Below are 25,819 nucleotides of genomic sequence, written 5' to 3' on the forward strand. Positions count from 1 at the left end.
GTACAACGCTGCCCCCCCTCACTGTACACGCTGCCCCCCCCTCACTGTACACGCTGCCCCCCCTCACTGTACACGCTGCCCCCCCTCACTGTACACGCTGCCCCCCTCACTGTACACGCTGCCCCCCCTCACTGTACACGCTGCCCCCCCTCACTGTACACGCTGCCCCCCCTCACTGTACAACGCTGCCCCCCCTCACTGTACACGCTGCCCCCCCTCACTGTACACGCTGCCCCCCCTCACTGTACACGCTGCCCCCCTCACTGTACACGCTGGCCCCCCCTCACTGTACACGCTGCCTCCCCCCTCACTGTACACGCTGCCCCCCCTCACTGTACACGCTGCCCCCCTCACTGTACACGCTGCCCCCCCTCACTGTACACGCTGCCCCCCCTCCTCACTGTACACGCTGCCCCCCCTCACTGTACACTCGCTGCCCCCCCTCACTGTACACGCTGCCCCCCTCACTGTACACGCTGCCCCCCCTCACTGTACACGCTGCCCCCCCTCACTGTACAACGCTGCCCCCCCCTCACTGTACACGCTGCCCCCCCTCACTGTACACGCTGCCCCCCCTCACTGTACACGCTGCCCCCCTCACTGTACACGCTGCCCCCCCCTCACTGTACACGCTGCCCCCCTCACTGTACACGCTGCCCCCCCTCACTGTACACGCTGCCCCCCCTCACTGTACACGCTGCCCCCCCTCACTGTACACGCTGCCCCCCCTCACTGTACCACGCTGCCCCCCCTCACTGTACACGCTGCCCCCCTCACTGTACACGCTGCCCCCCTCACTGTACACGCTGCCCCCCCTCACTGTACACGCTGCCCCCCCTCACTGTACACGCTGCCCCCCCTCACTGTACACGCTGCCCCCCTCACTGTACACGCTGCCCCCCCTCACTGTACACGCTGCCCCCCCTCACTGTACACGCTGCCCCCCCTCACTGTACACGCTGCCCCCCCTCACTGTACACGCTGCCCCCCCTCACTGTACACGCTGCCCCCCCCTCACTGTACACGCTGCCCCCCCTCACTGTACACGCTGCCCCCCCTCACTGTACACGCTGCCCCCCCTCACTGTACACGCTGCCCCCCCTCACTGTACACGCTGCCCCCCCCTCACTGTACACGCTGCCCCCCCTCACTGTACACGCTGCCCCCCCTCACTGTACACGCTGCCCCCACCTCACTGTACACGCTGCCCCCCCTCACTGTACACGCTGCCCCCCTCACTGTACACGCTGCCCCCCCTCACTGTACACGCTGCCCCCCCTCACTTGTACACGCTGCCCCCCCTCACTGTACACGCTGCCCCCCTCACTGTACACGCTGCCCCCCCTCACTGTACACGCTGCCCCCCCTCACTGTACAACGCTGCCCCCCCCTCACTGTACACGCTGCCCCCCTCACTGTACACGCTGCCCCCCCTCACTGTACACGCTGCCCCCCCTCACTGTACAACGCTGCCCCCCCCTCACTGTACACGCTGCCCCCCTCACTGTACACGCTGCCCCCCCTCACTGTACACGCTGCCCCCCCTCACTGGTACACGCTGCCCCCCCTCACTGTACACGCTGCCCCCCCTCACTGTACACGCTGCCCCCCTCACTGTACACGCTGCCCCCCCTCACTGTACACGCTGCCCCCCCTCACTGTACACGCTGCCCCCCCTCACTGTACACGCTGCCCCCCCTCACTGTACACGCTGCCCCCCCTCACTGTACACGCTGCCCCCCCTCACTGTACAACGCTGCCCCCCCTCACTGTACACGCTGCCCCCCTCACTGTACACGCTGCCCCCCCTCACTGTACACGCTGCCCCCCTCACTGTACACGCTGCCCCCCCTCACTGTACACGCTGCCCCCCCTCACTGTACACGCTGCCCCCCCCTCACTGTACACGCTGCCCCCCCCTCACTGTACACGCTGCCCCCCCCCTCACTGTACCAACGCTGCCCCCCCTCACTGTACACGCTTGCCCCCCCTCACTGTACACGCTGCCCCCCCCTCACTGTACACGCTGCCCCCCTCACTGTACACGCTGCCCCCCCTCACTGTACACGCTGCCCCCCCTCACTGTACACGCTGCCCCCCCTCACTGTACACGCTGCCCCCCCTCACTGTACAACGCTGCCCCCCCTCACTGTACACGCTGCCCCCCCTCACTGTACACGCTGCCCCCCCTCACTGTACACGCTGCCCCCCCCTCACTGTACACGCTGCCCCCCCTCACTGTACACGCTGCCCCCCCTCACTGTACACGCTGCCCCCCCTCACTGTACACACGCTGCCCCCCCCCTCACTGTACACGCTGCCCCCCCCTCACTGTACACGCTGCCCCCCACTACACGGCTGCCCCCCCCCTCACTGTACACGCTGCCCCCCCCCCTCACTGTACACGCCTGCCCCCCCCTCACTGTACACGCTGCCCCCCCCCTCACTGTACACCCTGCCCCCCCCCCTCACTGTGCTGGTACCCTCCCCTTACGATGGTTTTCCTCTCTTTCTCTCCCCCAGGTTGAAGATGGAGTGGTGCCTTCCGTTGAGGGTCTGAGCGCAGTGCGTGGAGCTCATCGAACCGCCAAGTTTAGGTAAGGAAACCTCGGGGACCCCCCACTCACGGTCAGGGTCAGTGACCGAGAGATCCCCACTCACGGTCAGGGTCAGTGACCGAGAGACCCCCACTCACGAGACCCCCACGCAACGGTCAGGGTCAGTGACCGAGAGACCCCCACGCACGGTCAGGGTCAGTGACCGAGAGACCCCCACGCACGGTCAGGGGTCAGTGACCGAGAGACCCCCACTCACGAGACCCCCACGCACGGTCAGGGTCAGTGACCGAGAGACCCCCCACTCACGAGACCCCCACGCACGGTCAGGGTCAGTGACCGAGAGACCCCCACGCAACGGTCAGGGTCAGTGACCGAGAGACCCCCACGCACGGTCAGGGTCAGTGACCGAGAGACCCCCCCACGCTACGGTCAGGGTCAGTGACCGAGAGACCCCCCACGCACCGTCAGGGTCAGTGACCGAGAGACCCCCACGCACCGTCAGGGTCAGTGACCGAGAGACCCCCCCACGCACGGTCAGGGTCAGTGACAGAGACCCTCAGGTCAGCTCCAGCACCAGGACCCACTCAGTGAATGTTTGTTAGGGTTGGGGGAGAAGCCATTGGGAGGGGCCATGTTTACTGTTGTGAGTGGGTGGGGTTGAGGTGACTGGGCGTCTCCGGAGGGCACTGAGTCTCACTGGGGTACGGGTTCCATGGGGGCCCCTCGGTACTCGATTACCTCTCATACCTGGCCTTAACCTGGACAATGAGTGTCACCAGGGTATTCGACCACAAGAGGCATCACAGCCAGCCCGTTGCTGCCCCTCACCTGATGACAACATACACCCGGGGGTCCTTCACCTGTGCAGGGGTATTCATGGGGTGGGGGGTTTATCCCTAAGATCCTCCCTGGGGACAGAAGGGGGGAAGAGGGGGATTTATCCCACTGTCTTCAATCTGCAGAATCCTTCAGTGAGAGAGACTCTGACTGTGGAGAAGTATTTTCAGCCGCTCGATGAGTCCTGATCCTCCGACTGAGTGTCGTTCTGTCCAGCTCATTAGTCCAGAGTTTCACTAATTGGAGACGGGCCCCATTGTACAGAGAAAAGAGGATTTTATCTCCTAATCTCCATGGAACTCAGCTGAGTCTGTGAGAAAGAAAGAAAGAGAGAGAGCGAGAGAGAGAGAGAGAGACGGAGGGGTGTGAGAGAGTTACAGAGACAGACAGACAGAGAGAGAGAGAGAGAGAGGAGGGAGAGAGAGAGCAAGAGAGTGAAAGATAGACCGACGCAGTCTCCTCTGTGTATAGGGGCCCTGTGCACCGGCCCAACAGAAAGAAATAAACCTCTTTGAAACAGGGATTTGTGGAGTACAATCTCACCCAGTCTGAATGTGCCCCTTCTCACCGTCACTGACCTATCAGCTGAGCAGCTCGAGTTGGCTCATCCTTTCTGGACCACTGAAGTATTTCAAACATTCTCTTTCCCCCAACTCCACACCCCCGCCCACGGACACCGACTCTCCCTGGGGTACGGCTCCCACGGACACCGACTCTCCCTGGGGTACGGGCTCCCACGGACACCGACTCTCCCTGGGGTACGGCTCCCACGGACACCGACTCTCCCTGGGGTACGGCTCCCACGGACACCGACTCTCCCTGGGGTACGGCTCCCACGGACACCGACTCTCCCTGGGGTACGGCTCCACGGACACCGACTCTCCCTGCGGTACGGCTCCCACGGACACCGACTCTCCCTGGGGTACGGGTTCCCCATTCCCCCTACGTGCGAGCGTTTATCTCAGTCGTCTTCTTCTCTTCTCCCCTCTCCTCAACAGTGATGTGGAGATGCCGGTGATGGACTGGGGTGGACAAATGTAAGGAATCTTACAACACCAGGTTATAGTCCAACAGTTTTTATTTGAAAATCACAAGCTTTCGGAGCTTACCTCCTTCGTCAGGTGAGTGAGTGAAAGGTCTCAAATCGCATATCTTATATTAGGCTGGGAGACGATCACAAGCAATCAAAGATGTCGTTGGTGTTCAGACAGGTTAGCCACGGAAAACATTACATCCCAGTATACTGAATACACAATGTGTCAGATTACAAAGACAGAGAGAGAAAGAGACCCGAAAGGCAGAGAGAGAGAGAGAGAATGTCCAGTTGTATTAAAAACAGATAACTTTTTTTTCGCTGGTGGGGTTACGTGTAGTGTGACATGAACCCAAGATCCCGGTTGAGGCCGTCCTCATGGGTGCGGAACTTGGCTATCAATTTCTGCTCGATGATTTTGCGTTGTCGTGTGTCTCGAAGGCCGCCTTGGAGAAGCGGCCAAGGCGGCCTTCGAGACACACGACAACGCAAAATCATTGAGCAGAAATTGATAGCCAAGTTCCGCACCCATGAGGACGGCCTCAACCGGATCTTGAGTTCATGTCACGCTACACGTAACCCCACCAGCGAAAAAAAAAGTTATCTGTTTTTAATACAACTGGACATTCTTCTCTCTCTCTCTGCCTTTCGGGTCTCTTCTCTCTCTGTCTTTGTAATCTGACACATTGTGTATTCAGTATACTGGGATGTAATGTTTTCCGTGGCTAACCTGTCTGAACACCAACGACACCTTTGATTGCTGTGATCGTCTCCAGCCTAATATATGCTATGCGTTTTTAGAATCCTTCACTCACCTGACGAAGGAGGTAAGCTCCGAAAGCTTGTGATTTTCAAATAAAACTGTTGGACTGTAATCTGGTGTTTTAAGATTCCTTACATTTCTCCTCAACAGTAGCTGAGATTGAACACTCACAGCCTGAGGACTGGATCCAATGCCGGGTCTTGTCAACTCCCTGAAGCCGTTTCAATGATGATGTTTTATAATGTAATGTGGATATTTGTAAAGTGCAGCTCACTCTGTCTGTCTGTGTGTGTGTCTGTGTGTGTGTGTCTGTCTCTCTCGCTCTCTCAAAAGAGCATAAGCAATAGGAGCAGGAGTAGGCCAACGGCCCCTCGAGCCTGCTCCGTCGTTCAATAAGATCATGGCTGATCTTCGACCTCAAGCTCCACTTTCCCGCCCCTATTCCCCATATCCCTTGATTCCCTTAGTGTCCAAAAATCTATCGATCTTAGCCTTGAATATACTCAATGACTCAGCATCCACAGCCCTCTGGGGTAGAGAATTCCAAAGATTCACAACCCTCTGAGTGAAGCAATTCCTCCTCATCTCAGTCCTAAATGTCCGACCCCTTATCCTGAGACTATGCCCCCTGGTTCTAGACTCTCCGGCCAGAGAAACAATCTCTCAGCATCTACCCTGTCAAGCCCCCTCATAATCTTACATGTTTCAATGAGATCACCTCTCATTCTTCTAAACTCCAGACAGTATAGGTCCATTCTACTCAATCTCTCCTCATAGGACAACCCTCTCATCCCAGGAATCAATCTAGTGAACCTTCATTGCACCGCCTCTAAGGCAAATATATCCTTCCTTAGATAAGGAGACCAAAACTGTACACAGTACTCAGGTGTGGTCTCACCAAAGCCCTGTACAATTGTAGTAAGACTTCCTTACTCTTATACTCCAACCCCCTTGCAATAAAGGCCAACATGCCATTTGCTTTCCTAATTGCTTGCTATACCTGCATGATAACTTTTTGTGTTTCTTGTATGAGGACACCCAAATCTCTCTGAACACCAACATTTAATAGTTTCTCACCATTTAAAAAAAATATTCTGTTTTTCTATTCTTCCTACCAAAGTGAATAACCTCACATTTCCCCACATTATACTCCATCTGCCACCTTCTTGCCCACTCACTTAACCTGTCTATATCCCTTTGCAGATTCTTTGTGTCCTCCTCACAGCTTACTTTCCCACCTAGCTTTGTATCGTCAGCAAACTTGGATACATTACACTCGGTCCCTTCATCCATGTCATTAATATAGATTGTAAATAGCTGAGGCCCAAGCACTGATCCTTGTGGTACCCCAGTAGTTACAGCCTGACAACCTGAGAATGACCCGTTTATCACTCTCTGTTTTCTGTCCGTTAACCAATCCTCTATCCATGTTAAAATATTACCCCCAACCCCATGAGCCCTTATTTTGCATAACAACATATTATGTGGCACCTTATCGAATGCCTTTTGAAAATCCAAATATACGACATCCACTGGTTCACCTTTATCTACCCTGTTGGTTACATCTCAAAAAACTCTAATAAATTTGTTAAACACGATTTCCCTTTCATAAAACCATGTTGACTCTGCCTAATCATATTATGATTTTTTAAGTGCCCTGTTACCACTTCCTTAATAATGGATTCCAGCATTTTCCCGATGACTGATGTCAGGCTAACTGGCCTGTAGTTCCCTGTTTTCTCTCTCCATCCTTTCTTGAATAGCAGGGTGACATTTGCCACCGTCCAATCCGCTGGGACCGTTCTAGAAACTAGGAATTTGGAAGATCAAAAACCAATGCATCCACTATCTCTGCAGCCTCTCTCTCCATCTCTCCCCCTCCCCTTTCCCTCCCCCCCGCTTTTTTCCCCCTCTCTTTCCCCCCTCTCTCACGTCCTCTCTGCCTCTTTCACTCTCTTGCTTTCTATTTCTATCTCGCTGTGACTCTCGCACACTCTCTCACCCTTTCTTTTTCACGCTCTCACTCTCCATATCCCACTCTCTCGCCCCTGTCTTTAACCCCATTCTCTCGTCCCCGTCTTTAACCCCATTCTCTCGCCCCCGTCTTTAACCCCATTCTCTCGTCCCCGTCTTTAACCCCACTCTCTCGCCCCCGTCTTTAACCCCACTCTCTCGCCCCCGTCTTTAACCCCACTCTCTCGCCCCCGTCTTTAACCCCACTCTCTCGCCCCCCGTCTTTAACCCCACTCTCTCGTCCCCGTCTTTAACCCCACTCTCTCGTCCCCGTCTTTAACCCCACTCTCTCGCCCCCGTCTTTAACCCCACTCTCTCAGCCCCCGTCTTTAACCCCACTCTCTCTGCCCCCGGTCTTTAACCCACTCTCTCTTCGCCCCCGTCTTTAACCCCACTCTCTCGCCCCCGTCTTTAACCCCACTCTCTCGCCCCCGTCTTTAACCCCACTCTCTCGCCCCCGTCTTTAACCCCACTCTCTCTCGCCCCCGTCTTTAACCCACTCTCTCGCCCCCGTTCTTTAACCCCACTCTCTCGCCCCAGTCTTTAACCCCGCTCTCTCGCCCCCGTCTTTAACCCCGCTCTCTCGCCCCCGTCTTTAACCCCGCTCTCTCGCCCCCCGTCTTTAACCCCGCTCTCTCGCCCCCCGTCTTTAACCCCGCTCTCTCGCCCCCGTCTTTAACCCCGCTCTCTCGCCCCCGTCTTTAACCCCGCTCTCTCGCCCCCGTCTTTAACCCCGCTCTCTCGCCCCGTCTTTAACCCCGCTCTCTCGCCCCCGTCTTTAACCCCGCTCTCTCGCCCCCGTCTTTAACCCCGCTCTCGTCGCCCCCGTCTTTAACCCCGCTCTCTCGCCCCCGTCTTTACCCCGCTCTCTCGCCCCCGTCTTTAACCCCGCTCTCTCGCCCCCCGTCTTTAACCCCGCTCTCTCGCCCCCGTCTTTAACCCCGCTCTCTCGCCCCCGTCTTTAACCCCGCTCTCTCGCCCCCGTCTTTAACCCCGCTCTCTCGCCCCCGTCTTTAACCCCGCTCTCTCGCCCCCGTCTTTAACCCCGCTCTCTCGCCCCCGTCTTTAACCCGCTCTCTCGCCCCCGTCTTTAACCCCGCTCTCTCGCCCCCGTCTTTAACCCCGCTCTCTCGCCCCCGTCTTTAACCCCGCTCTCTCGCCCCCGTCTTTAACCCCGCTCTCTCGCCCCCAGTCTTTAACCCCGCTCTCTCTCCACAGGATCCATATTGTGACGTGGAATGTTGGAACCCGCCTCTCCTCCCGATGATGTCACCACTTTACTCCATTTGGAATTTCAGACACAAGAGATGGACATGTACGTGATTGGGTGAGTGAGGTCGGTGCACGTGATTGGGTGAGTGAGGTCGGTGCACGTGATTGGGTGAGTGAGGTCGGTGCACGTGATTGGGTGAGTGAGGTCGGTGCACGTGATTGGGTGAGTGAGGTCGGTGCACGTGATTGGGTGAGTGAGGTCGGTGCACGTGATTGGGTGAGTGAGGTCGGTGCACGTGATTGGGTGAGTGAGGTCGGTGCACGTGATTGGGTGAGTGAGGTCGGTGCACGTGATTGGGTGAGTGAGGTCGGTGCACGTGATTGGGTGAGTGAGGTCGGTGCACGTGATTGGGTGAGTGAGGTCGGTGCACGTGATTGGGTGAGTGAGGTCGGTGCACGTGATTGGGTGAGTGAGGTCGGTGCACGTGATTGGGTGAGTGAGGTCGGTGCACGTGATTGGGTGAGTGAGGTCGGTGCACGTGATTGGGTGAGTGAGGTCGGTGCACGTGATTGGGTGAGTGAGGTCGGTGCACGTGATTGGGTGAGTGAGGTCGGTGCACGTGATTGGGTGAGTGAGGTCGGGTGCACGTGATTGGGTGAGTGAGGTCGGTGCACGTGATTGGGTGAGTGAGGTCGGTGCACGTGATTGGTGAGTGAGGTCGGTGCACGTGATTGGGTGAGTGAGGTCGGTGCACGTGATTGGGTGAGTGAGGTCGGTGCACGTGATTGGGTGATGGGTATCCGGGCGAGTGGTCAGGGTCTAGTGAATACTGCCATTGTGGTTAGTTCCCCTCCATTTGTCTCCCCTTCTCTCCTTACGACACTGGGGTTCTGCTGGGGTAGTTCCATCAATGGAAGCCAGCTTCTTACCCAAGTGTTGACAGGCTGTTCAACCATGAGTGGCCATCGCATCCCATAACCTTTCAACCTGGCCTCCTTCACATTCCCCCCTCTCCACCCCCCACTCCTCATTCGGTGCCAGAGCCTCCTTGCCCCACAGTCTGGAAGTCTCTCCACTGAGCCCCTCCCTCCCTACTCCTCTGACAGCCTCTGGTCCCCTCCCCCTCAGGCGCTGTCCTGTCCCTGTCCCCTGTCCCTGTCCCTGTCCCTGTCCCTGTCCCTGTCCCTGTCCCTGTCCCTGTCCCTGTCCTCTGTCCCTGTCCCTGTCCCTGTCCCTGTCCCTGTCCCTGTCCCTGTCCCTGTCCGCACGCTCACATCCACTTCCAGCCTGACTCAGGTTCATTTTCTTTTTCCTCTTTAACCCTCCCTAGTCACCCGCCCCGCTCCCCCCCCCCCCCAGAATCCCCCAGCTGAAATCCGCTAACTTGGCACAGGCGGGCTTTGAACTAGAGACCTTCGTGGTGTGAATGGCTCAGTGCCGAACATCCAGTGCATTAACCCAACGAGTCACGAGACCCCAATGGACCCCAGCTAGGACTGGATGCTAGTTGGCGGGGGGGCCTTGATTGGGATGCCTTGGTTGGCATGGTGCTGATTGGGATGCTTGGGTTGGCATGGTGCTGAATGGGATGCCTTGGGTTGGCATGGTGCTGATTGGGATGCCTTGGGTTGGCATGGTGCTGATTGGGATGCCCCGGTTGGCATGGTGCTGATTGGGATGCCCCGGGTTGGCATGGTGCTGATTGGGATGCCTCGGGTTGGCATGGTGCTGAATGGGATGCCTTGGGTTGGCATGTGCTGATTGGGGTGCCCCGGGTTGGCATGGTGCTGATTGGGATGCCCCGGGTTGGCATGGTGCTGATTGGATGCCCTGGGTTGGCATGGATCATTGGTGCACCTTGGGTTGATGTGACCCACTGACTCCTCATCATTGTGATCCGATTAGTTTACAGGAACTGAACTCGAAGGTGCCCTCGTTCCTGGTTGACATGGCATTCTACGACCCATGGACCATCTTTATCACCAACTCGCTAGCTCCCCTGGGCTACGTTAAGGTAAATCTGAAACTGATCCTTTGCACAGGTACAAACAGTAATCAGAAAGGTTAATGGAATGTTGGCCTTAATCTTAAGGGGGCTGAAATACAATGGGGAGGAAGTGATGCTCCAGTTGTACAGAGCCTTGATCAGACCCCATCAGTCCTGGACACCGCACCTCAGGAAGGATATATTGGCCTTGCAGGGGGTGCAGTGCAGATTCACCAGAATGATACCGGGGTTAAAGGATTGAATAATAGGACAGGTTACATCAACTAGGCTTGTATTCCCTCGAGTATAGAAGATTAAGGGGTGATCTAATCGAGGTGTTTAAGATGATTAAAGATTTGACAGGGTAGATAGAGAGAAACTATTTCCTCTGGTGGGGGAGTCCAGAACAAGGGGCAGAACCTTAAAATTAGAGCCAGGCCGTTCAGGGTGAGATGTCAGGAAGCACTTCTTCACACAAAGGGGAGTGGAAATATGGAACTCTCTCCCCAAAAAAGCTGTTGAGGCTGGGGGTCAATTGAAATTTCAAGAGTGAGATCGATCGATTTTTGTTGGGTATCGAGGGATACGGAACAAAGGCGGGTAAATGGAGTTGAGGTACAGATCAGCCATGATCTAATTGAATGGTGGAACAGGCTCGAGGGGCTGAATGGCCTCTTCCTGTTCCTGTGTAACAGGCTCGAGGGGCTGAATGGCCTCTTCCTGTTCCTGGGTAACAGACTCGAGGGGCTGAATGGCCTCTTCTGTTCCTGTGTAACAGACTCGAGGGGCTGAATGGCCTCTTCCTGTTCCTGTGTAACAGGCTCGAGGGGCTGAATGGCCTCTTCCTGTTCCTGTGTAACAGACTCGAGGGGCTGAATGGCCTCTTCTCCTGTTCCTGTGTAACAGGCTCGAGGGGCTGAATGGCCTCCTTCTGTTCCGATGTCCCCCTATTTATTAACCGCACTGTTATAACCAGTGTGAGTCGACAGAAAACAATGTCTAGAAGAATTCTGAAGCTTTGATAATCAAACCCAGATTGCCCAGGGGAGGGAGGAACTACTTTGTTCGAGCACCACTCCAGGGTGGTATTCCACCGCAGTGCTGAGGGAGCGCCGCACTGTGGGAGGGTCAGTGCTGAGGGAGCGCTGCACTGTCGGAGGGTCAATACTGAGGGAGCGCTGCACTGTCGGAGGGTCAGTACTGAGGGAGCGCCGCACTGTCGGAGGGTCAGTACTGAGGGAGCGCCGCACTGTCGGGATGGTCAGTACTGAGGGAGCGCCGCACTGTCGGAGGGTCAGTACTGAGGGAGCGCCGCACTGTCGGAGGGTCAGTACTGAGGGGGTGCTGCACTGTCGGAGGGTCAGTGCTGAGGGGGTGCTGCACTGTCGGAGGGTCAGTACTGAGGGGGTGCTGCACTGTCGGAGGGTCAGTACTGAGGGGGCGCCGCACTGTCGGAGGGTCAGTGCTGAGGGAGCGCCGCACTGTCGGAGGGTCAGTGCTGAGGGAGCGCCGCACTGTCGGAGGGTCAGTGCTGAGGGGGTGCTGCACTGTCGGAGGGTCAGTGCTGAGGAGCGCTGCACTGTCGGAGGTGCCATCGTTTGGATAAAGCATTAAACTGAGGCCCTATCTGCTGGTTCAAGTTAGAGTTGCCACTTTGGCTGGACATAGTCCTGGAGGTTTCATCACATGACCTCCGAAACAGCCTTTTTTCCCACATCTCCAATATTTTTATAATTAATAAACAAAAATGTTCAAAAAAAATAAAAAAGACACTTTTTTTTGAATGCCCTGATGATTTTACTCTTGGGTTTTGCTCGCAGTAGTGTCCGGGAAATTAATCTTTAATTCCTGGAGACTCCAGGACAATCCTGGAGGGTTGGCAACCCCAGTTGAGGTGGATGTTAAAGATCCCACGGCAAGATTCGAAGAGCAGCAGGGGAGTTCTCCCTGGTGCCCTGGGACCAACGTCCCACCCTCAGCCAACACCACCAAATCACAGTTTAAATGGTCATGCGTCCAGTTGAAGTGTGTGGAATCTTGCTGTGCACAAAATGGCTGCCTCATCTGCCTGCGTAACAGTCACCGGCGGGCATGGATGTAATTCATTGTGGGTGAAGCTCTTTGAGGCCTTTTCTGAGGGAGATGAGGCTGTGTGAAATCACGAGGCTTCTTGAGTGTTACAGAAATTTGCTCCCAAGTTGAGCGGGAGGATTTAAAGGGGCAGTCCGTCCCCATCATCACCGCTCAGAAGCTGGTGTCTGTGGTGCCCGCTTCCTTCCTCACCCCCGAACATGGCTCTCAATTGTGCAGCGGAAACATACAGAGCAGGGAAGACCCCCCCAGTTGATCTAAACTGTGCTGAGTTAGTTTCCTTCAACTGAGGAGGAATTTGGGGTGCTACACTTGGCCTCAGTGCCAGGGAAGGGGGTGGTGGGGGGAGGGGGTGGAATTAACCAGGATTCTCACTCTGATTGCTGTCTGGAGAAGATTCTAGAAAGTGGTCATTGAGGCAGGTTTGGATTGGGGTTGGCTGTGTGGCCCCCCCTTCCCATGGTGGAATATCCACTGACACTCATCGTCTAGCCTTGCGTTGGAAGGTACTGGATGGTGTCTGGGGACATGTCCCCCAAGCAAAAGGAACGGAGGGGAACAAACTGGGGGAGGGATGCGAGGAACGGAAAGGTATCTAACCTCTGACCTCTTCTCCCCCAGGTAACCTCAATCCGGATGCAGGGTGTTCTGCTGTTGATCTTTGTAAAGTGTTCACACCTGCCTTACGTCCGGGACCTTCAGACCAATTACACCCGGACTGGGCTGTTTGGATACTGGGTAAGGGCATCTCTCCAGTCCAGGCTCTGAGTCTGGCACCGAGTGCGGGTAAACGCGGCACGTGAGGGGTTAACAAGGCGCGGTACGGTCAGAGACCTCGCCGCCGATCTCTGGCTACAGACCAAAGTCAAACCAGGGGCGTTTAACCCTTTCATTGTCCCCTCCGAGTCTCCGCTCACACCAGGCCTCTCGTGCGCATAGATCAGGCAGAGCCCGGTTGAGGTGATATGACCTTGGCTGACAGTACAGGCCCCCTGGGGTGAGAAGGAGGGGGAAATCAGCCAGGGTTGGCATCACCGCGACTGCGGCTGGAAAGGGCGAGTGGCCATTGGGGTGAGCACGGGCTTGGATTCGGCTGGTGACCCCCTTCAAGGTCAAAGACCTTTCCAACATTTCCTCTCTGGGCTCTCACATGGGAAAATGACCACCAGCTCCCAGCACGAGAGGAGAGGGGGTGGAGGAGAGGGGGTGGAGGGGAGGGGAGGGGAGGGGAGGGGAGGAGGAGGAGGAGGAGGAGGAGGAATAGGGGTTGGGGAGGAGGAGGAGGAGGAGGAGGAGGAGGAGGAGGAGGGGAAGGGATGAGATGAGATGAGATGAGATGAGAGGAGGGGGAGGGAGTTGGAGACGGAGGAGACTGGATACAGATTGGTGAAAAAAATGTTAAAGTGGAAATAAAAACAGGAAGTGCCTGGGAATGTTCAGATCGGGCAGCGTCTGGAGAGACCGGGAGAGGACAGACTCGCATTTATATAGCACCTTTCACAAGCTCAGGACGTCCCAAAGCACTTTACAGCCAATGAAGTATTTTTGAAGTGTAGTCACTGTTGTAATGTAGGAAACGCAACAGCCAATTTGCGCACAGCAAGATCCCACAAACAGCAACGTGATAACGAGCAGATTACCTTTACCTCCTGTGTAATCAGTCTGTGACTGGTAAGTGATGGAATCTGTCCATTGCGGTATTTTGTTAGTATGGTGTATTAAATAATTTGAACAAAGTTTGTGAATTCCGCTATTGCATGTGGGGTTTTTGTATTACATGTCCTGCTGTTTATCGATGTGCAGGAGCCTCTTTGGGACATTCACTAATTTACACAGTCTGGGATTCCAGTTTATTGTTTAATTACGATTGGAAACCTCAGTGCCCGATGTCTCTCTATTACTTGTGGTGTAAATTGCCGGGGACCAGAGAGTTTGATGGTTTGCTGTTCTGTAATTGACTTTTCTTCAACTTTGATTTGCAAAATGCCTTCGGTCAACTAAAGTCGATCAGGAGTCTTGAGAACTGACGTTTGTTGAGTGCTACGAGCTAAACGAGTTACCGTCTCGGCACGAGGTCCAGCACAGCACGAAGCTGCTTTATTTAGAATTTCCAACCCTGATAGACTTGTTTTAAGTTCAAGATCAAATTTGCATAGGAGCAGGAGGAGGCCATTCAGCCCCTCGAGCCTGTTCCGCCATTCAGTTCGATCATGGCTGATCTGTACCTCAACTCCTTTCACCCTCCTTTGCTCCCTATCCTCGATACCCAACAAAACTCTGTCGATCTCAGTTTTGAAAGCTCCAATTGACCCCCAGAATCCACAGCTTTTTGGGGGAGAGAGTTCCAGATTTCCACTCCCCTTTGTGTGAAGAAGTGCTTCCTGACATCACCCCTGAACGGCCTGGCTCTAATTTTAAGGTTCTGCCCCCTTGTTCTGGACTCCCCCCACCAGAGGAAATAGTTTCTCTCTATCTACCCTATCAAATCCTTTTAACATTTTAAAGACCTCAATTCAATCACCCCTCAACCTAATAAACTCGAGGGAATACAAGCCCAGTCTCTGCAACCTGTCCTCATAATTTAACCAGTATCATTCTGGTGAATCTGCACTGCACCCCTCCAAGGCCAATATATCCTTCCTGAGGTGCGGTGCCCAGAACTGAACCCGGTCTCCAGATGGGGTCTGACCAAGGCTCTGTACCACTGGAGCATCACTCCCTCCCCATTGTATTCCAGCCCCCTCGAGATAAAGGCCAACAGTCCATTAGCCTTTTGGATTACACTTCACACCTGTGCAGTAGCTGAGAGTGTTTTATGGACACCCAAATCCCTTTGCTCCTCCACAGGTCCTCGTCTCTCCCCATTTAGAAAATATTCCGAATTACTCGGCCGAGGGCAGAGGATGGGGTGTGATTGGCATTCACCGAGATCTTTTGCTGATTGATTTTGTGCTCTCTCTCTCCCCACCCCCCCATCTCTCTCTCCATCTCTGTCTCCCTCCCTCTCTCGTTCTCTCTCTCCTCTCTCTCTCTTCCCCCCGCCCCCTCACTCTTCCTCTCTGTCCCACTCACTCACCCTATCTCTCTTTCCCCCCGCCCCCCAATCTCTCTCTCCATCTCTGTCTCCCTCCCTCTCTCGCTCTCCCTCTTTGTCCCACTCTCTCACCCTCTCTCTCCCCCCTCAGGGCAACAAAGGGGGTGTGGCCATTCGTCTGTCCATCTACGGACACCTGGTCTGCTTCCTGAACTGCCACCTGCCGGCGCACATGGAGAATTCCCACCAGCGGCTGGACACCTTCGAGCGAATTCTGGACGTGTTGCAGTTCACCGGCAAGAAGGCCCAGGCCATTCTCGATCACGAGTGAGTGCCAGCCGAGAGCCCATGCAATGTGCGCGATCAGCGGGGCCCTCCCCCTCCCTTTCCCCCCCTGACCCTTCCCCACTCACCCTTTTCCCCCCTTCTCCTCCCTCCCCCCCCGCCTTGCTCCCTCCTCCTCCCCCCCCCCCCCCTCCCCTCCCCTCTCTCCTTTTTTCCTCCCCTCATGTCTGGGTATGTTTTAGACCAGTTGACAGAGATTGATTTGCTATTACATGGATTTACAGCACAGAAACAGGCCATTCGGCCCAACATGTCTATGTTAGCGGTTATGCTCCACACGAGCCTCCTCCCTCCCTACTTCATCTCACCCTATCAGCATATCCTTCTATTCCTTTCTCCCTCATGTGTTTATCCAGCTTCCCCTTAAATGTATCCACACTATTCACCTCAACTACTCCTTGTGGAGTGAGTTCCACATTCTCATCACTCTCTGGTAAAGAAGTTTCTCCTGAATTCCCTATTGGATTTATTAGTGACTATCTTATATTGATGGCCCCCAGATCTGGTCTCCCCCACGAGTGGAAACATCTCCTCTACCTCCACCCGATCGAACCCTTTCATAGTGACCTGATAGAGGTCTTTAAGATTATGATTACCAACAACGCCATTATTGTTGTATCAGCGATTACCCCGATGGTGGAAGGTGAACTCGATGGGCCTCGGTCTTTTTTCATCCAGTGATTCCTGTTCCTCTGATTCTTGCCCCGGGGGTCTCGCCCCTCCCTGGTTTTGTTTCATTAACGAGTCTTGTCTCCCACAGCCTGGTGTTCTGGTTCGGGATCTCAACTTCCGTATTGCCGATCACGGGCTGCACTTCCTCCGTGAGTCAATCAGCAAGAACCCGCTACCACCTGCTGTGGGACAAGGATCAGGTCAGGACAAAGGGCACGGGGTCCCAGAGTACAAGAGCAGCACAGCCCCCTCCTCACTGCCCCTCATTCACTCCCGGGGAAGGTACAGGTTAGATACAGAGTAAAGCTCCCTCTACACTGTCCCATCAAACACTCCCAGGGCAGGTACAGGGTTAGATACAGAGTAAAGCTCCCTCTACACTGTTCCATCAAACACTCCCAGGGCAGGTACAGCACGGGTTAGATACAGAGTAAAGCTCCCTCTACACTGTCCCATCAAACACTCCCAGGGCAGGTACAGGGTTAGATACAGAGTAAAGCTCCCTCTACACTGTCCCATCAAACACTCCCAGGGCAGGTACAGGGTTAGATACAGAGTAAAGCTCCCTCTACACTGTCCCATCAAACACTCCCAGGACAGGTACAGCACGGGTTAGATACAGAGTAAAGCTCCCTCTACACTGTTCCATCAAACACTCCCATCAAACACTCCCAGGCAGGTACAGGGTTAGATACAGAGTAAAGCTCCCTCTACACTGTCCCATCAAACACTCCCAGGACAGGTACAGCACGGGTTAGATACAGAGTAAAAGCTCCCTCTACACTGTCCCATCAAAACACTCCCAGGGCAGGTACAGGGTTAGATACAGAGTAAAGCTCCCTCTACACTGTCCATCAAACACTCCCAGGGCAGGTACAGGGTTAGATACAGAGTAAAGCTCCCTCTACACTGTCCCATCAAACACTCCCAGGGCAGGTACAGGGTTAGATACAGAGTAAAGCTCCCTCTACACTGTCCCATCAAACACTCCCAGGGCAGGTACAGGGTTAGATACAGAGTAAAGCTCCCTCTACACTTATTAATGTGGATCAGTGTCCCCTCCTATTATCAGTTAGACTTGGAGATTGTCAAATCACTATTTTTCGTGTAGTTTCTCTCTGTACCTGAAGATAACTGAGGACTGGGTTAAAACTGCCCAAAATATCCTCTTACAAGGTCCTTATAGACAGTAAAGAGGAGACTTCAATCCGCTGAGTCTGGTACTGGGATTAAAACCTGGGTTGGTGAAAGGGATAGTGAGCTGTGTAATGAAGTGTGCGTGCATGTAATATACAGTGAATTCCCCAGCACTCTCACCCACTCCTGTCCCCCACAGCTCAACAAGGCTAAGAAGACCGAGCCAGTCCTGAAGGGATTCCTGGAGGGACAGCTCCTCTTCAAACCCACGTACAAGTTCAACCTGGACTCCATGGACTACGACACCAGGTAACCCCTGACCCGTTGTGACCCCCAATCTCTGGCAGTGAGAGTCAGCAGAATATTCCGTCATCGCGCAGGAGTTGGCCATTCAGCCCCTCGATCCTGTTTATATAGGAGCAGGAGTTGGCCATTCAGCCCCTCGATCTGTTTATATAGGAGCAGGAGTTGGCCATTCAGCCCCTCGATCCTGTTTATATAGTAGCAGGAGTTGGCCATTCAGCCCCTCGATCCTGTTTATATAGGAGCAGGAGTTGGCCATTCAGCCCCTCGATCCTGTTATATAGGAGCAGGAGTTGGCCATTCAGCCCCTCGATCCTGTTATATAGGAGCAGGAGGAGGCCATTTAGCCCCTTGACCCTGTTCTGCCATTCAATCAGACCATGGCTGATCTGTCCCTCAACCCCATTTACCCGCCTTTGCTCCATATCCCTCGATGCTCTCACCCAACAAAAATTTATTAACCTCAGTCTTGAAATTTTCAATTGATCCCCAGCATTTACAGCTTTTTGGGGGGAGAGAGTTCCAGATTCCCACTCCCCTTTGTGTGAAGAAGTGCTTCCTGACATCCCCCCTGAACGGCCTGGCTCTAATTTTAAGGTTCTGCCCCCTTGTTCCGGACTCCCCCCACCAGAGGAAATAGTTTCTCCGAATCTACCTCCTCGAATCCCGTTATCGTTGGAATCGAAGTCTGGTTTATTCTGTTTGTTGTGTTCGGCTCTCCTGGGATCTGCTGCCATTGTTTACAGCTCACAAGCAGGTGGGCGGCCATTCCTCTCCTTGTGACATTTCTCCACTCACACGTTCCCCTCTTCCTGACACTGTCACACTCCCAGCCGCCGCGCTCCGTGTTTCACCAGACTCCACTCGCTGCGCTGGGCAAATTCACCTCTCGGATCCCAGTCCCTTCCTCTCACGTGTTGCTCCTCCTTCCTCTCCCTGTCAGTGGGAAGAAACGGAAACCGGCCTGGACGGACCGGATCCTTTGGAAAGTTAAAGAACGCTCCCACGGAGAGAGTGAGGCCCATGGATCGGACTTGAAGAAGCCCATCGGAGTGACGTTAAACTCCTACGACAGCCAAATGGAGTACGGAATCAGCGATCACAAGCCGGTGTCAGGCACCTTTAGCCTAGAGGTGAGGAGATAAGGGGGAACGCATTAATCGACGGACATTAACGATGCTGCTACAGGGACCGTTTACCCAGGGGCACATCCGCCTCAAACCAGCAACTAGCTCAAAAAAAGTCTCCTTTTTTTATAAAGAGCAATTGGATTCATGACTGAAACCTCAGACTGTCTGAAATACACAGCAGGTCAGTCATGCACACCCACCCACCTTCTCCCCATATCCCACCCACCTTCTCCCCATATCCCACCCACCCACCTTCTCCCCATATCCCACCCACCCACCTTCTCCCCATATCCCACCCACCCACCTTCTCCCCATATCCCACCCACCCACCTTCTCCCCATATCCCACCCACCCACCTTCTCCCCATATCCCACCCACCCACCTTCTCCCCATATCCCACCCACCCACCTTCTCCCCATATCCCTCCCACCCACCTTCTCCCCATATCCCTCCCACCCACCTTCTCCCCATATCCCACCCACCCACCTTCTCCCCATATCCCACCCACCTTCTCCCCATATCCCTCCCACCCACCCACCTTCTCCCCATATCCCTCCCACCCACCCACCTTCTCCCCATATCCCTCCCACCCACCCACCTTCTCCCCATATCCCTCCCACCCACCCACCTTCTCCCCATATCCCTCCCACCCACCCACCTTCTCCCCATATCCCTCCCACCCACCCACCTTCTCCCCATATCCCTCCCACCCACCCACCTTCTCCCCATATCCCTCCCACCCACCCACCTTCTCCCCATATCCCTCCCACCCACCCACCTTCTCACCATATCCCACCCACCCACCTTCTCCCCATATCCCTCCCACCCACCCACCTTCTCCCCATATCCCTCCCACCCACCCACCTTCTCCCCATATCCCACCCACCCACCTTCTCCCCATATCCCACCCACCCACCCTCTCCCCATATCCCACCCACCCATCCACCTTCTCCCCATACCCCTCAGTCAATTCTCTGTCCAGAAACAGGGGCAGGTTTGATGGACGAGCTGGTCTTTTCCTGCCCATCAATTCCTTATGTTCGTGAACACATCCAATTGTCTCCTGTTCTTTTTCTGCCCCATTCTGTAGCCGATGGTGCATAACTGTGGGATTGATATCCAGGCCCGCCACTGATGCTTTGTTTTGTTTTGTGTGTCCAGTTTGAGAAACTCATCACTCAGCCACTGGTCGAGCTGCAGCCGGAGGGGGAGTGGGTCCCTGGGCATGACGCGGTCATCTCTTACTGCATGCTGGAGGAGTATCCCAGCAGCACCTGGGACTGGATCGGTCTGTTCAAGGTAACTTTTTAAAAGAAATTCTCACCATGTTTAGGCCTCAGCTGGAGTATTGTGTTCAATTCTGGGCATCACACACTAGGAAGGATGTTAAGGCCTTGGAGAGGGTGCAGAGGAGATTTACTAGAATGGTACCAGGGATGAGGGACTTCAGTAATGTGGAGAGACTGGAGAAGCTGGGATTGTTCTCCTTAGAGCAGAGAAGGTTAAGGGGAGATTTGATCGAGGTGTTCAAAATCATGAAGGGTTTTGATAGAGTAAATAAGGAGAAACCGTTTCCAGTGGCAGGAGGGTCGGTAACCAGAGGACACAGATTTGAGGTAATCGGCAAAAGAGCCAGAGGCGAGATGAGGAAACATTTTTTACGCAGTGAGTTGTGATGATCTGGAACGCGCTGCCTGAAAGGGCGGTGGAAGCAGATTCAATAATAACTTTCAAATGGGAATTGGATAAATACTTGAAGGAAAAATATTTGCAGGGCCATGAGGAAAGAGCAGGGGAACGGGACTAATTGGATAGCTCTTTCAAAGAGCCGGCACAGGTACGATGGGCCGAATGGCCTCCTTCCGTGCTGTACCTACTATGACATCCCTCAGTGCCATCTCCTAGGTTTTGTATCGCGGTGCTGGGTGATCTGAGGAGTTCCTCAGTGTTGAGGTCCTGGGGAAGATTGAGTGAGTGAGTGAGTGAGTGAGTGAGTGAGTGAGTGAGTGAGTGAGTGAGTGAGTGAGGGCCGGCCGGTGCGTTGCAGAGATGTCGCTGACCGTGTCTGCCATTTCAGGTCGGGTTCCGAAGTCACAGTGACTACGTGACGTACCTCTGGGTCAAGGACGATGAGTTGACGGTCAACGAGGACATCTACCAGGTAAGCAGTGTGTCCGTCTCCTCTCCTCCTCGTCGGCCACCTAAGGTCACCAACTCTGGACGTATTCCTGGAGTTTTCACCACATGACCTCCCGCCTCCAACTGTCCCGTCCAGCCAAAGATGGGATCATTTTCCCATCGCCAATATTTTTATAATTAATAAAGTGTTCAAAGAAAATGAAGAAAACACAATTTTTTTTAATACTGCAGTGATTTTTCTCCCGGGTTTTTCTCCCAGCCTTGTCCAGAAGAATAGTCTCCAATCCCTGGAGACTCCAGGACAATCCTGGAGGGTTGGCAACAACTACTGCCACCAGTTGCAGACAAGATTATCCAGCGTCTATCTCTGAGGGTCTGCAGGGCCTGGCTCCTCTCCTCAGTGCCCCTGTGGGGCTAATCACAGGGTCGTTGAACAGCGATCAGGAGCAGGGACCCCAGGCCTGGGGGCACAAAGATCTGTTATTGTCAACTAGTCGGCCTCCTGGCTGAGATTGGCACAGTCTGTGGCACCTTCCAAACCATCTGGTTATTCATACATAGAATTTATAGCACAGAAAAAGGCCATTCGGCCCAACAAGTCTATGCCGGTGTTTATGCTCCACACGAGCCTCCTCCCTCCCTACTCCATCTCACCCTATCAGCATATCCTTCTATTCCTTTCTCCCTTGTGTGTTTATCCAGCTTCCCCTTAAATGTATCTACACTATTCACCTCAACTACTCCTTGTGGGAGCGAGTTCCACATTCTCACCACTCTCTGGGTAAAGAAGTTTCTCCTGAATTCCCTATTGGATTTATTAGTGACTATTTTGTATTTATGACCTCTAGTTCTGGTCTCCCCCACAAGTGGAAACATCTTCTCCAAGTCTACCCTATCAAACCCTTTCATAATCTTAAAGACCTCTATCAGGTCACCCCTCAGTCTTCTCTTTTCTAGAGAAGAGCCCCAGCCTGTTCAGCCTTTCCTGATATTTATAATCTCTCAGTTCTGGTGTCATCCTAGTAAATCTTCATTGCACCTTCTCCAGTGCCTCGATATCCTTTTTATAATATGGAGATCAGAATTGTGCACAATACTCCCAGTGTGGTCTAACCAAGCTTCTGTACAAGTTTAACATAACTTCTCTGCTTTTCGGTTCTGTTCCTCACACGCACGTCTGGTGACGGAGATTAAACCGTCTGAGAAGTGACTTCGTTTTTTTTTCGGTTTTGCACGACTCTCTGTTCTACCTGCCCTGACACACCTGCGTGTCTCTGTCTTCCAGGTGTTCCTGAATGGTGATCAAATCCCTATGACCGGTGGAGAATTCACCCTCTGCTACTACAGCAGCAACATGGAGACTATCGTAGGAGTGAGCTGCCCTTTCCAGGTATTCTCTCGTTATTACCCACGGGGCCACAGCCCTTCCTCCTGATTGGACAGAGAATTTCTTAAAGCTACAGGCTCCTTGTACCTGCCCTGGGAGTGTTTGATGGGACAGTGTAGGGGGAGCTTTACTCTGTATCTAACCCTGTACCTGCCCCGGGAGTGTTTGATGGGACAGTGTAGAGGGAGCTTTACTCTGTATCTAACCCTGTACCTGCCCCGGGAGTGTTTGATGGGACAGTGTAGAGGGAGCTTTACTCTGTATCTAACCCTGTACCTGCCCCGGGAGTGTTTGATGGGACAGTGTAGAGGGAGCTTTACTCTGTACCTAACCCGTGCTGTACCTGCCCTGGGAGTGTTTGATGGGACAGTGTAGAGGGAGCTTTACTCTGTACCTAACCCGTGCTGTACCTGCCCTGGGAGTGTTTGATGGGACAGTGTAGAGGGAGCTTTACTCTGTACCTAACCCGTGCTGTACCTGCCCTGGGAGTGTTTGATGGGACAGTGTAGAGGGAGCTTTACTCTGTATCTAACCCGTGCTGTACCTGCCCTGGGAGTGTTTGATGGGACAGTGTAGAGGGAGCTTTACTCTGTATCTAACCCTGTACCGACAACTGGACAACCAGGAACACTACAGACGGTTACCCGCAGATCCGACCAAAGAACACACCCACCAGCTCAACAAACTGATCAAGACCTTCGATCCAGACCTTCAAAGCATCCTACGCATTCTCATCCCACGTAATCCCCGCGTGGGAGACTTCTACTGCCTCCCAAAGATACACAAAGCCAACACACCCGGACGTCCCATCGTATCAGGCAACGGAACCCTGTGTGAGAACCTCTCTGGATACATCGAGGGCATCCTGAAACCCATCGTACAGGGAACCCCCAGCTTCTGTCGCGACACTACAGACTTCCTACAAAAACTCAGTACCCACGGACCAGTTGAACCAGGAACACTTCTCACCACGATGGACGTCTCGGCACTATACACCAGTATCCCCCACGATGACGGCATCGCTGCGACAGCATCAATACTCAACACCAACAACAGCCAATCTCCGGAAGCCATCCTACAACTCATCCGCTTCATCCTGGATCACAATGTCTTCACCTTCGATAACCAGTTCTTTACCCAAACACACGGAACAGCCATGGGGACCAAATTCGCACCCCAATACGCCAACATTTTCATGCACAAGTTCGAGCAGGACTTCTTCACTGCACAAGACCTCCAACCAACACTATACACCAGATACATCGACGACATTTTCTTTCTATGGACCCACGGCAAGGAATCACTAAAGAGACTACACGATAACATCAACAAGTTCCATCCCACCATCAAGCTCACCATGGACTACTCCTCAGAATCAGTTTCTTTCTTGGACACACGAATCTCCATCAAAGACGGGCACCTCAGCACCTCACTCTACCGCAAGCCCACGGACAACCTCACGATGCTCCACTTTTCCAGCTTCCACCCTAACCACGTCAAAGAGGCCATCCCCTATGGACAGGCCCTGCGAATACACAGGGTCTGCTCAGACGAGGAGGAACGCGATGGACACCTACAGACGCTGAAAGACGCCCTAGTAAGAACGGGATATGACGCTCGACTCATCGATCGACAGTTCCGACGGGCCACAGCAAAAAATCGCATAGACCTCCTCAGGAGACTAACACGGGACGCAACCAACAGAGTACCCTTTGTCGTCCAGTACTTCCCCGGAGCGGAGAAACTACGCCATGTTCTCCGCAGCCTTCAACATGTCATCAATGAGGACAAACACCTCGCTATGGCCATCCCCACACCTCCACTACTCGCCTTTAAACAGCCACCCAACCTCAAACAGACCATCGTTCGCAGCAAACTACCCAGCTTTCAAGAGAACAGCGTCCACGACGCCACACAACCCTGCCACGGTAACCTCTGCAAGACATGCCAGATCATCGACACAGATACCACCATCACACGAGATGACACCACCCACCAGGTGCATGGTTCATACTCCTGTGACTCGGCCAACGTTGTCTACCTCATACGTTGCAGGAAAGGATGCCCCAGAGCATGGTACATTGGCGAGACCATGCAGACGCTGCGACAACGGATGAACGGACACCGCGCAACAATCGCCAAACAGGAGGGTTCCCTCCCAGTCGGGGAACACTTCAGCAGTCATGGACATTCATCCACCGACCTTCGGGTAAGCGTACTCCAAGGCGGCCTTCGAGACACACGACAACGCAAAATCGTCGAGCAGAAATTGATAGCCAAGTTCCGCACCCATGAGGACGGCCTCAACCGGGATCTTGGGTTCATGTCACGCTACACGTTACCCCACCAGCGAACAAATGTTATCTGTTTTTAATATAATGGGTCATTTGCTGGCTCTCTCTGCCTTCCGGATGTTTCTGCCTCTCTCTCTGTTTTTTTTCTCTGTTTTTTTTCCCTGTTTGTTTTTTTGTTGAATGTGTATTCGGGGGTTCTGCAGATGACACCTCTCTGTCTGAACACGGTGATTGCCTTGGCAACGGGCAGTTGCAGGGGCAGTCTGTAAACACCATGTATTATTCAATATGTATAAATGCGTAGGCTTCAAGGAGATCTTGAAACATTTACCTGAGGAAGGAGAAAATCTCCGAAAGCTTGTGAATTTAAAATAAAATTGCTGGACTATAACTTGGTGTTGTAAAATTGTTTACAATTGTACCTGCCCTGGGAGTGTTTGATGGGACAGTGTAGAGGGAGCTTTACTCTGTATCTAACCCGTGCTGCACTTTCTGGCGTTTTGCCCTCTGAGGGACTGTGGATTTGGGGGGCGGGGGAACTGCAGTGATTCAGGAGATTGGATCTTGTTGGAACGGAGATTGTGACTCCCTGACTGATCTCTGACTGAGTTGGAGCACCCTCGCCTCTGAGTCAGAAGGTCATGGGTTCAAGTCCCAATCCAGAGACTTGAGCACAAAATCCAGGCCGACAGTCGCAGTGCAGTACTGAGGGAGTGCTGCACTGTCGGAGGGTCAGTACTGAGGGAGTGCTGCACTGTCGGAGGGTCAGTACTGAGGGAGTGCTGCACTGTCGGAGGGTCAGTACTGAGGGAGTGCTGCACTGTCGGAGGGTCAGTACTGAGGGAGTGCTGCACTGTCGGAGGGTCAGTACTGAGGGAGTGCT

The 25,819-nt window shown here is 53.9% G+C and overlaps 1 protein-coding gene across 1 annotated transcript in view; it reads left to right on the plus strand.

The window, feature by feature from the left end:
- The window catches only part of inpp5ka (inositol polyphosphate-5-phosphatase Ka), a 36,834-nt gene that overhangs the window by 9,951 nt on the left and 1,064 nt on the right, over positions 1–25,819 (plus strand). The window contains 13 exon segments of the mRNA XM_068008550.1: positions 2,524–2,597; positions 8,423–8,531; positions 10,323–10,431; positions 13,117–13,233; positions 15,681–15,856; positions 16,635–16,648; positions 16,651–16,717; positions 16,719–16,746; positions 17,883–17,992; positions 18,930–19,119; positions 20,278–20,415; positions 21,194–21,277; positions 22,541–22,645. Of these exon segments, the coding sequence (XP_067864651.1) occupies positions 8,443–8,531; positions 10,323–10,431; positions 13,117–13,233; positions 15,681–15,856; positions 16,635–16,648; positions 16,651–16,717; positions 16,719–16,746; positions 17,883–17,992; positions 18,930–19,119; positions 20,278–20,415; positions 21,194–21,277; positions 22,541–22,645 (1,227 nt within the window). The 5' untranslated portion in view covers positions 2,524–2,597; positions 8,423–8,442.

Source organism: Heptranchias perlo, chromosome 28, assembly GCF_035084215.1.
Source record: "Heptranchias perlo isolate sHepPer1 chromosome 28, sHepPer1.hap1, whole genome shotgun sequence".
In the NCBI taxonomy this organism is placed as follows: domain Eukaryota; kingdom Metazoa; phylum Chordata; class Chondrichthyes; order Hexanchiformes; family Hexanchidae; genus Heptranchias; species Heptranchias perlo.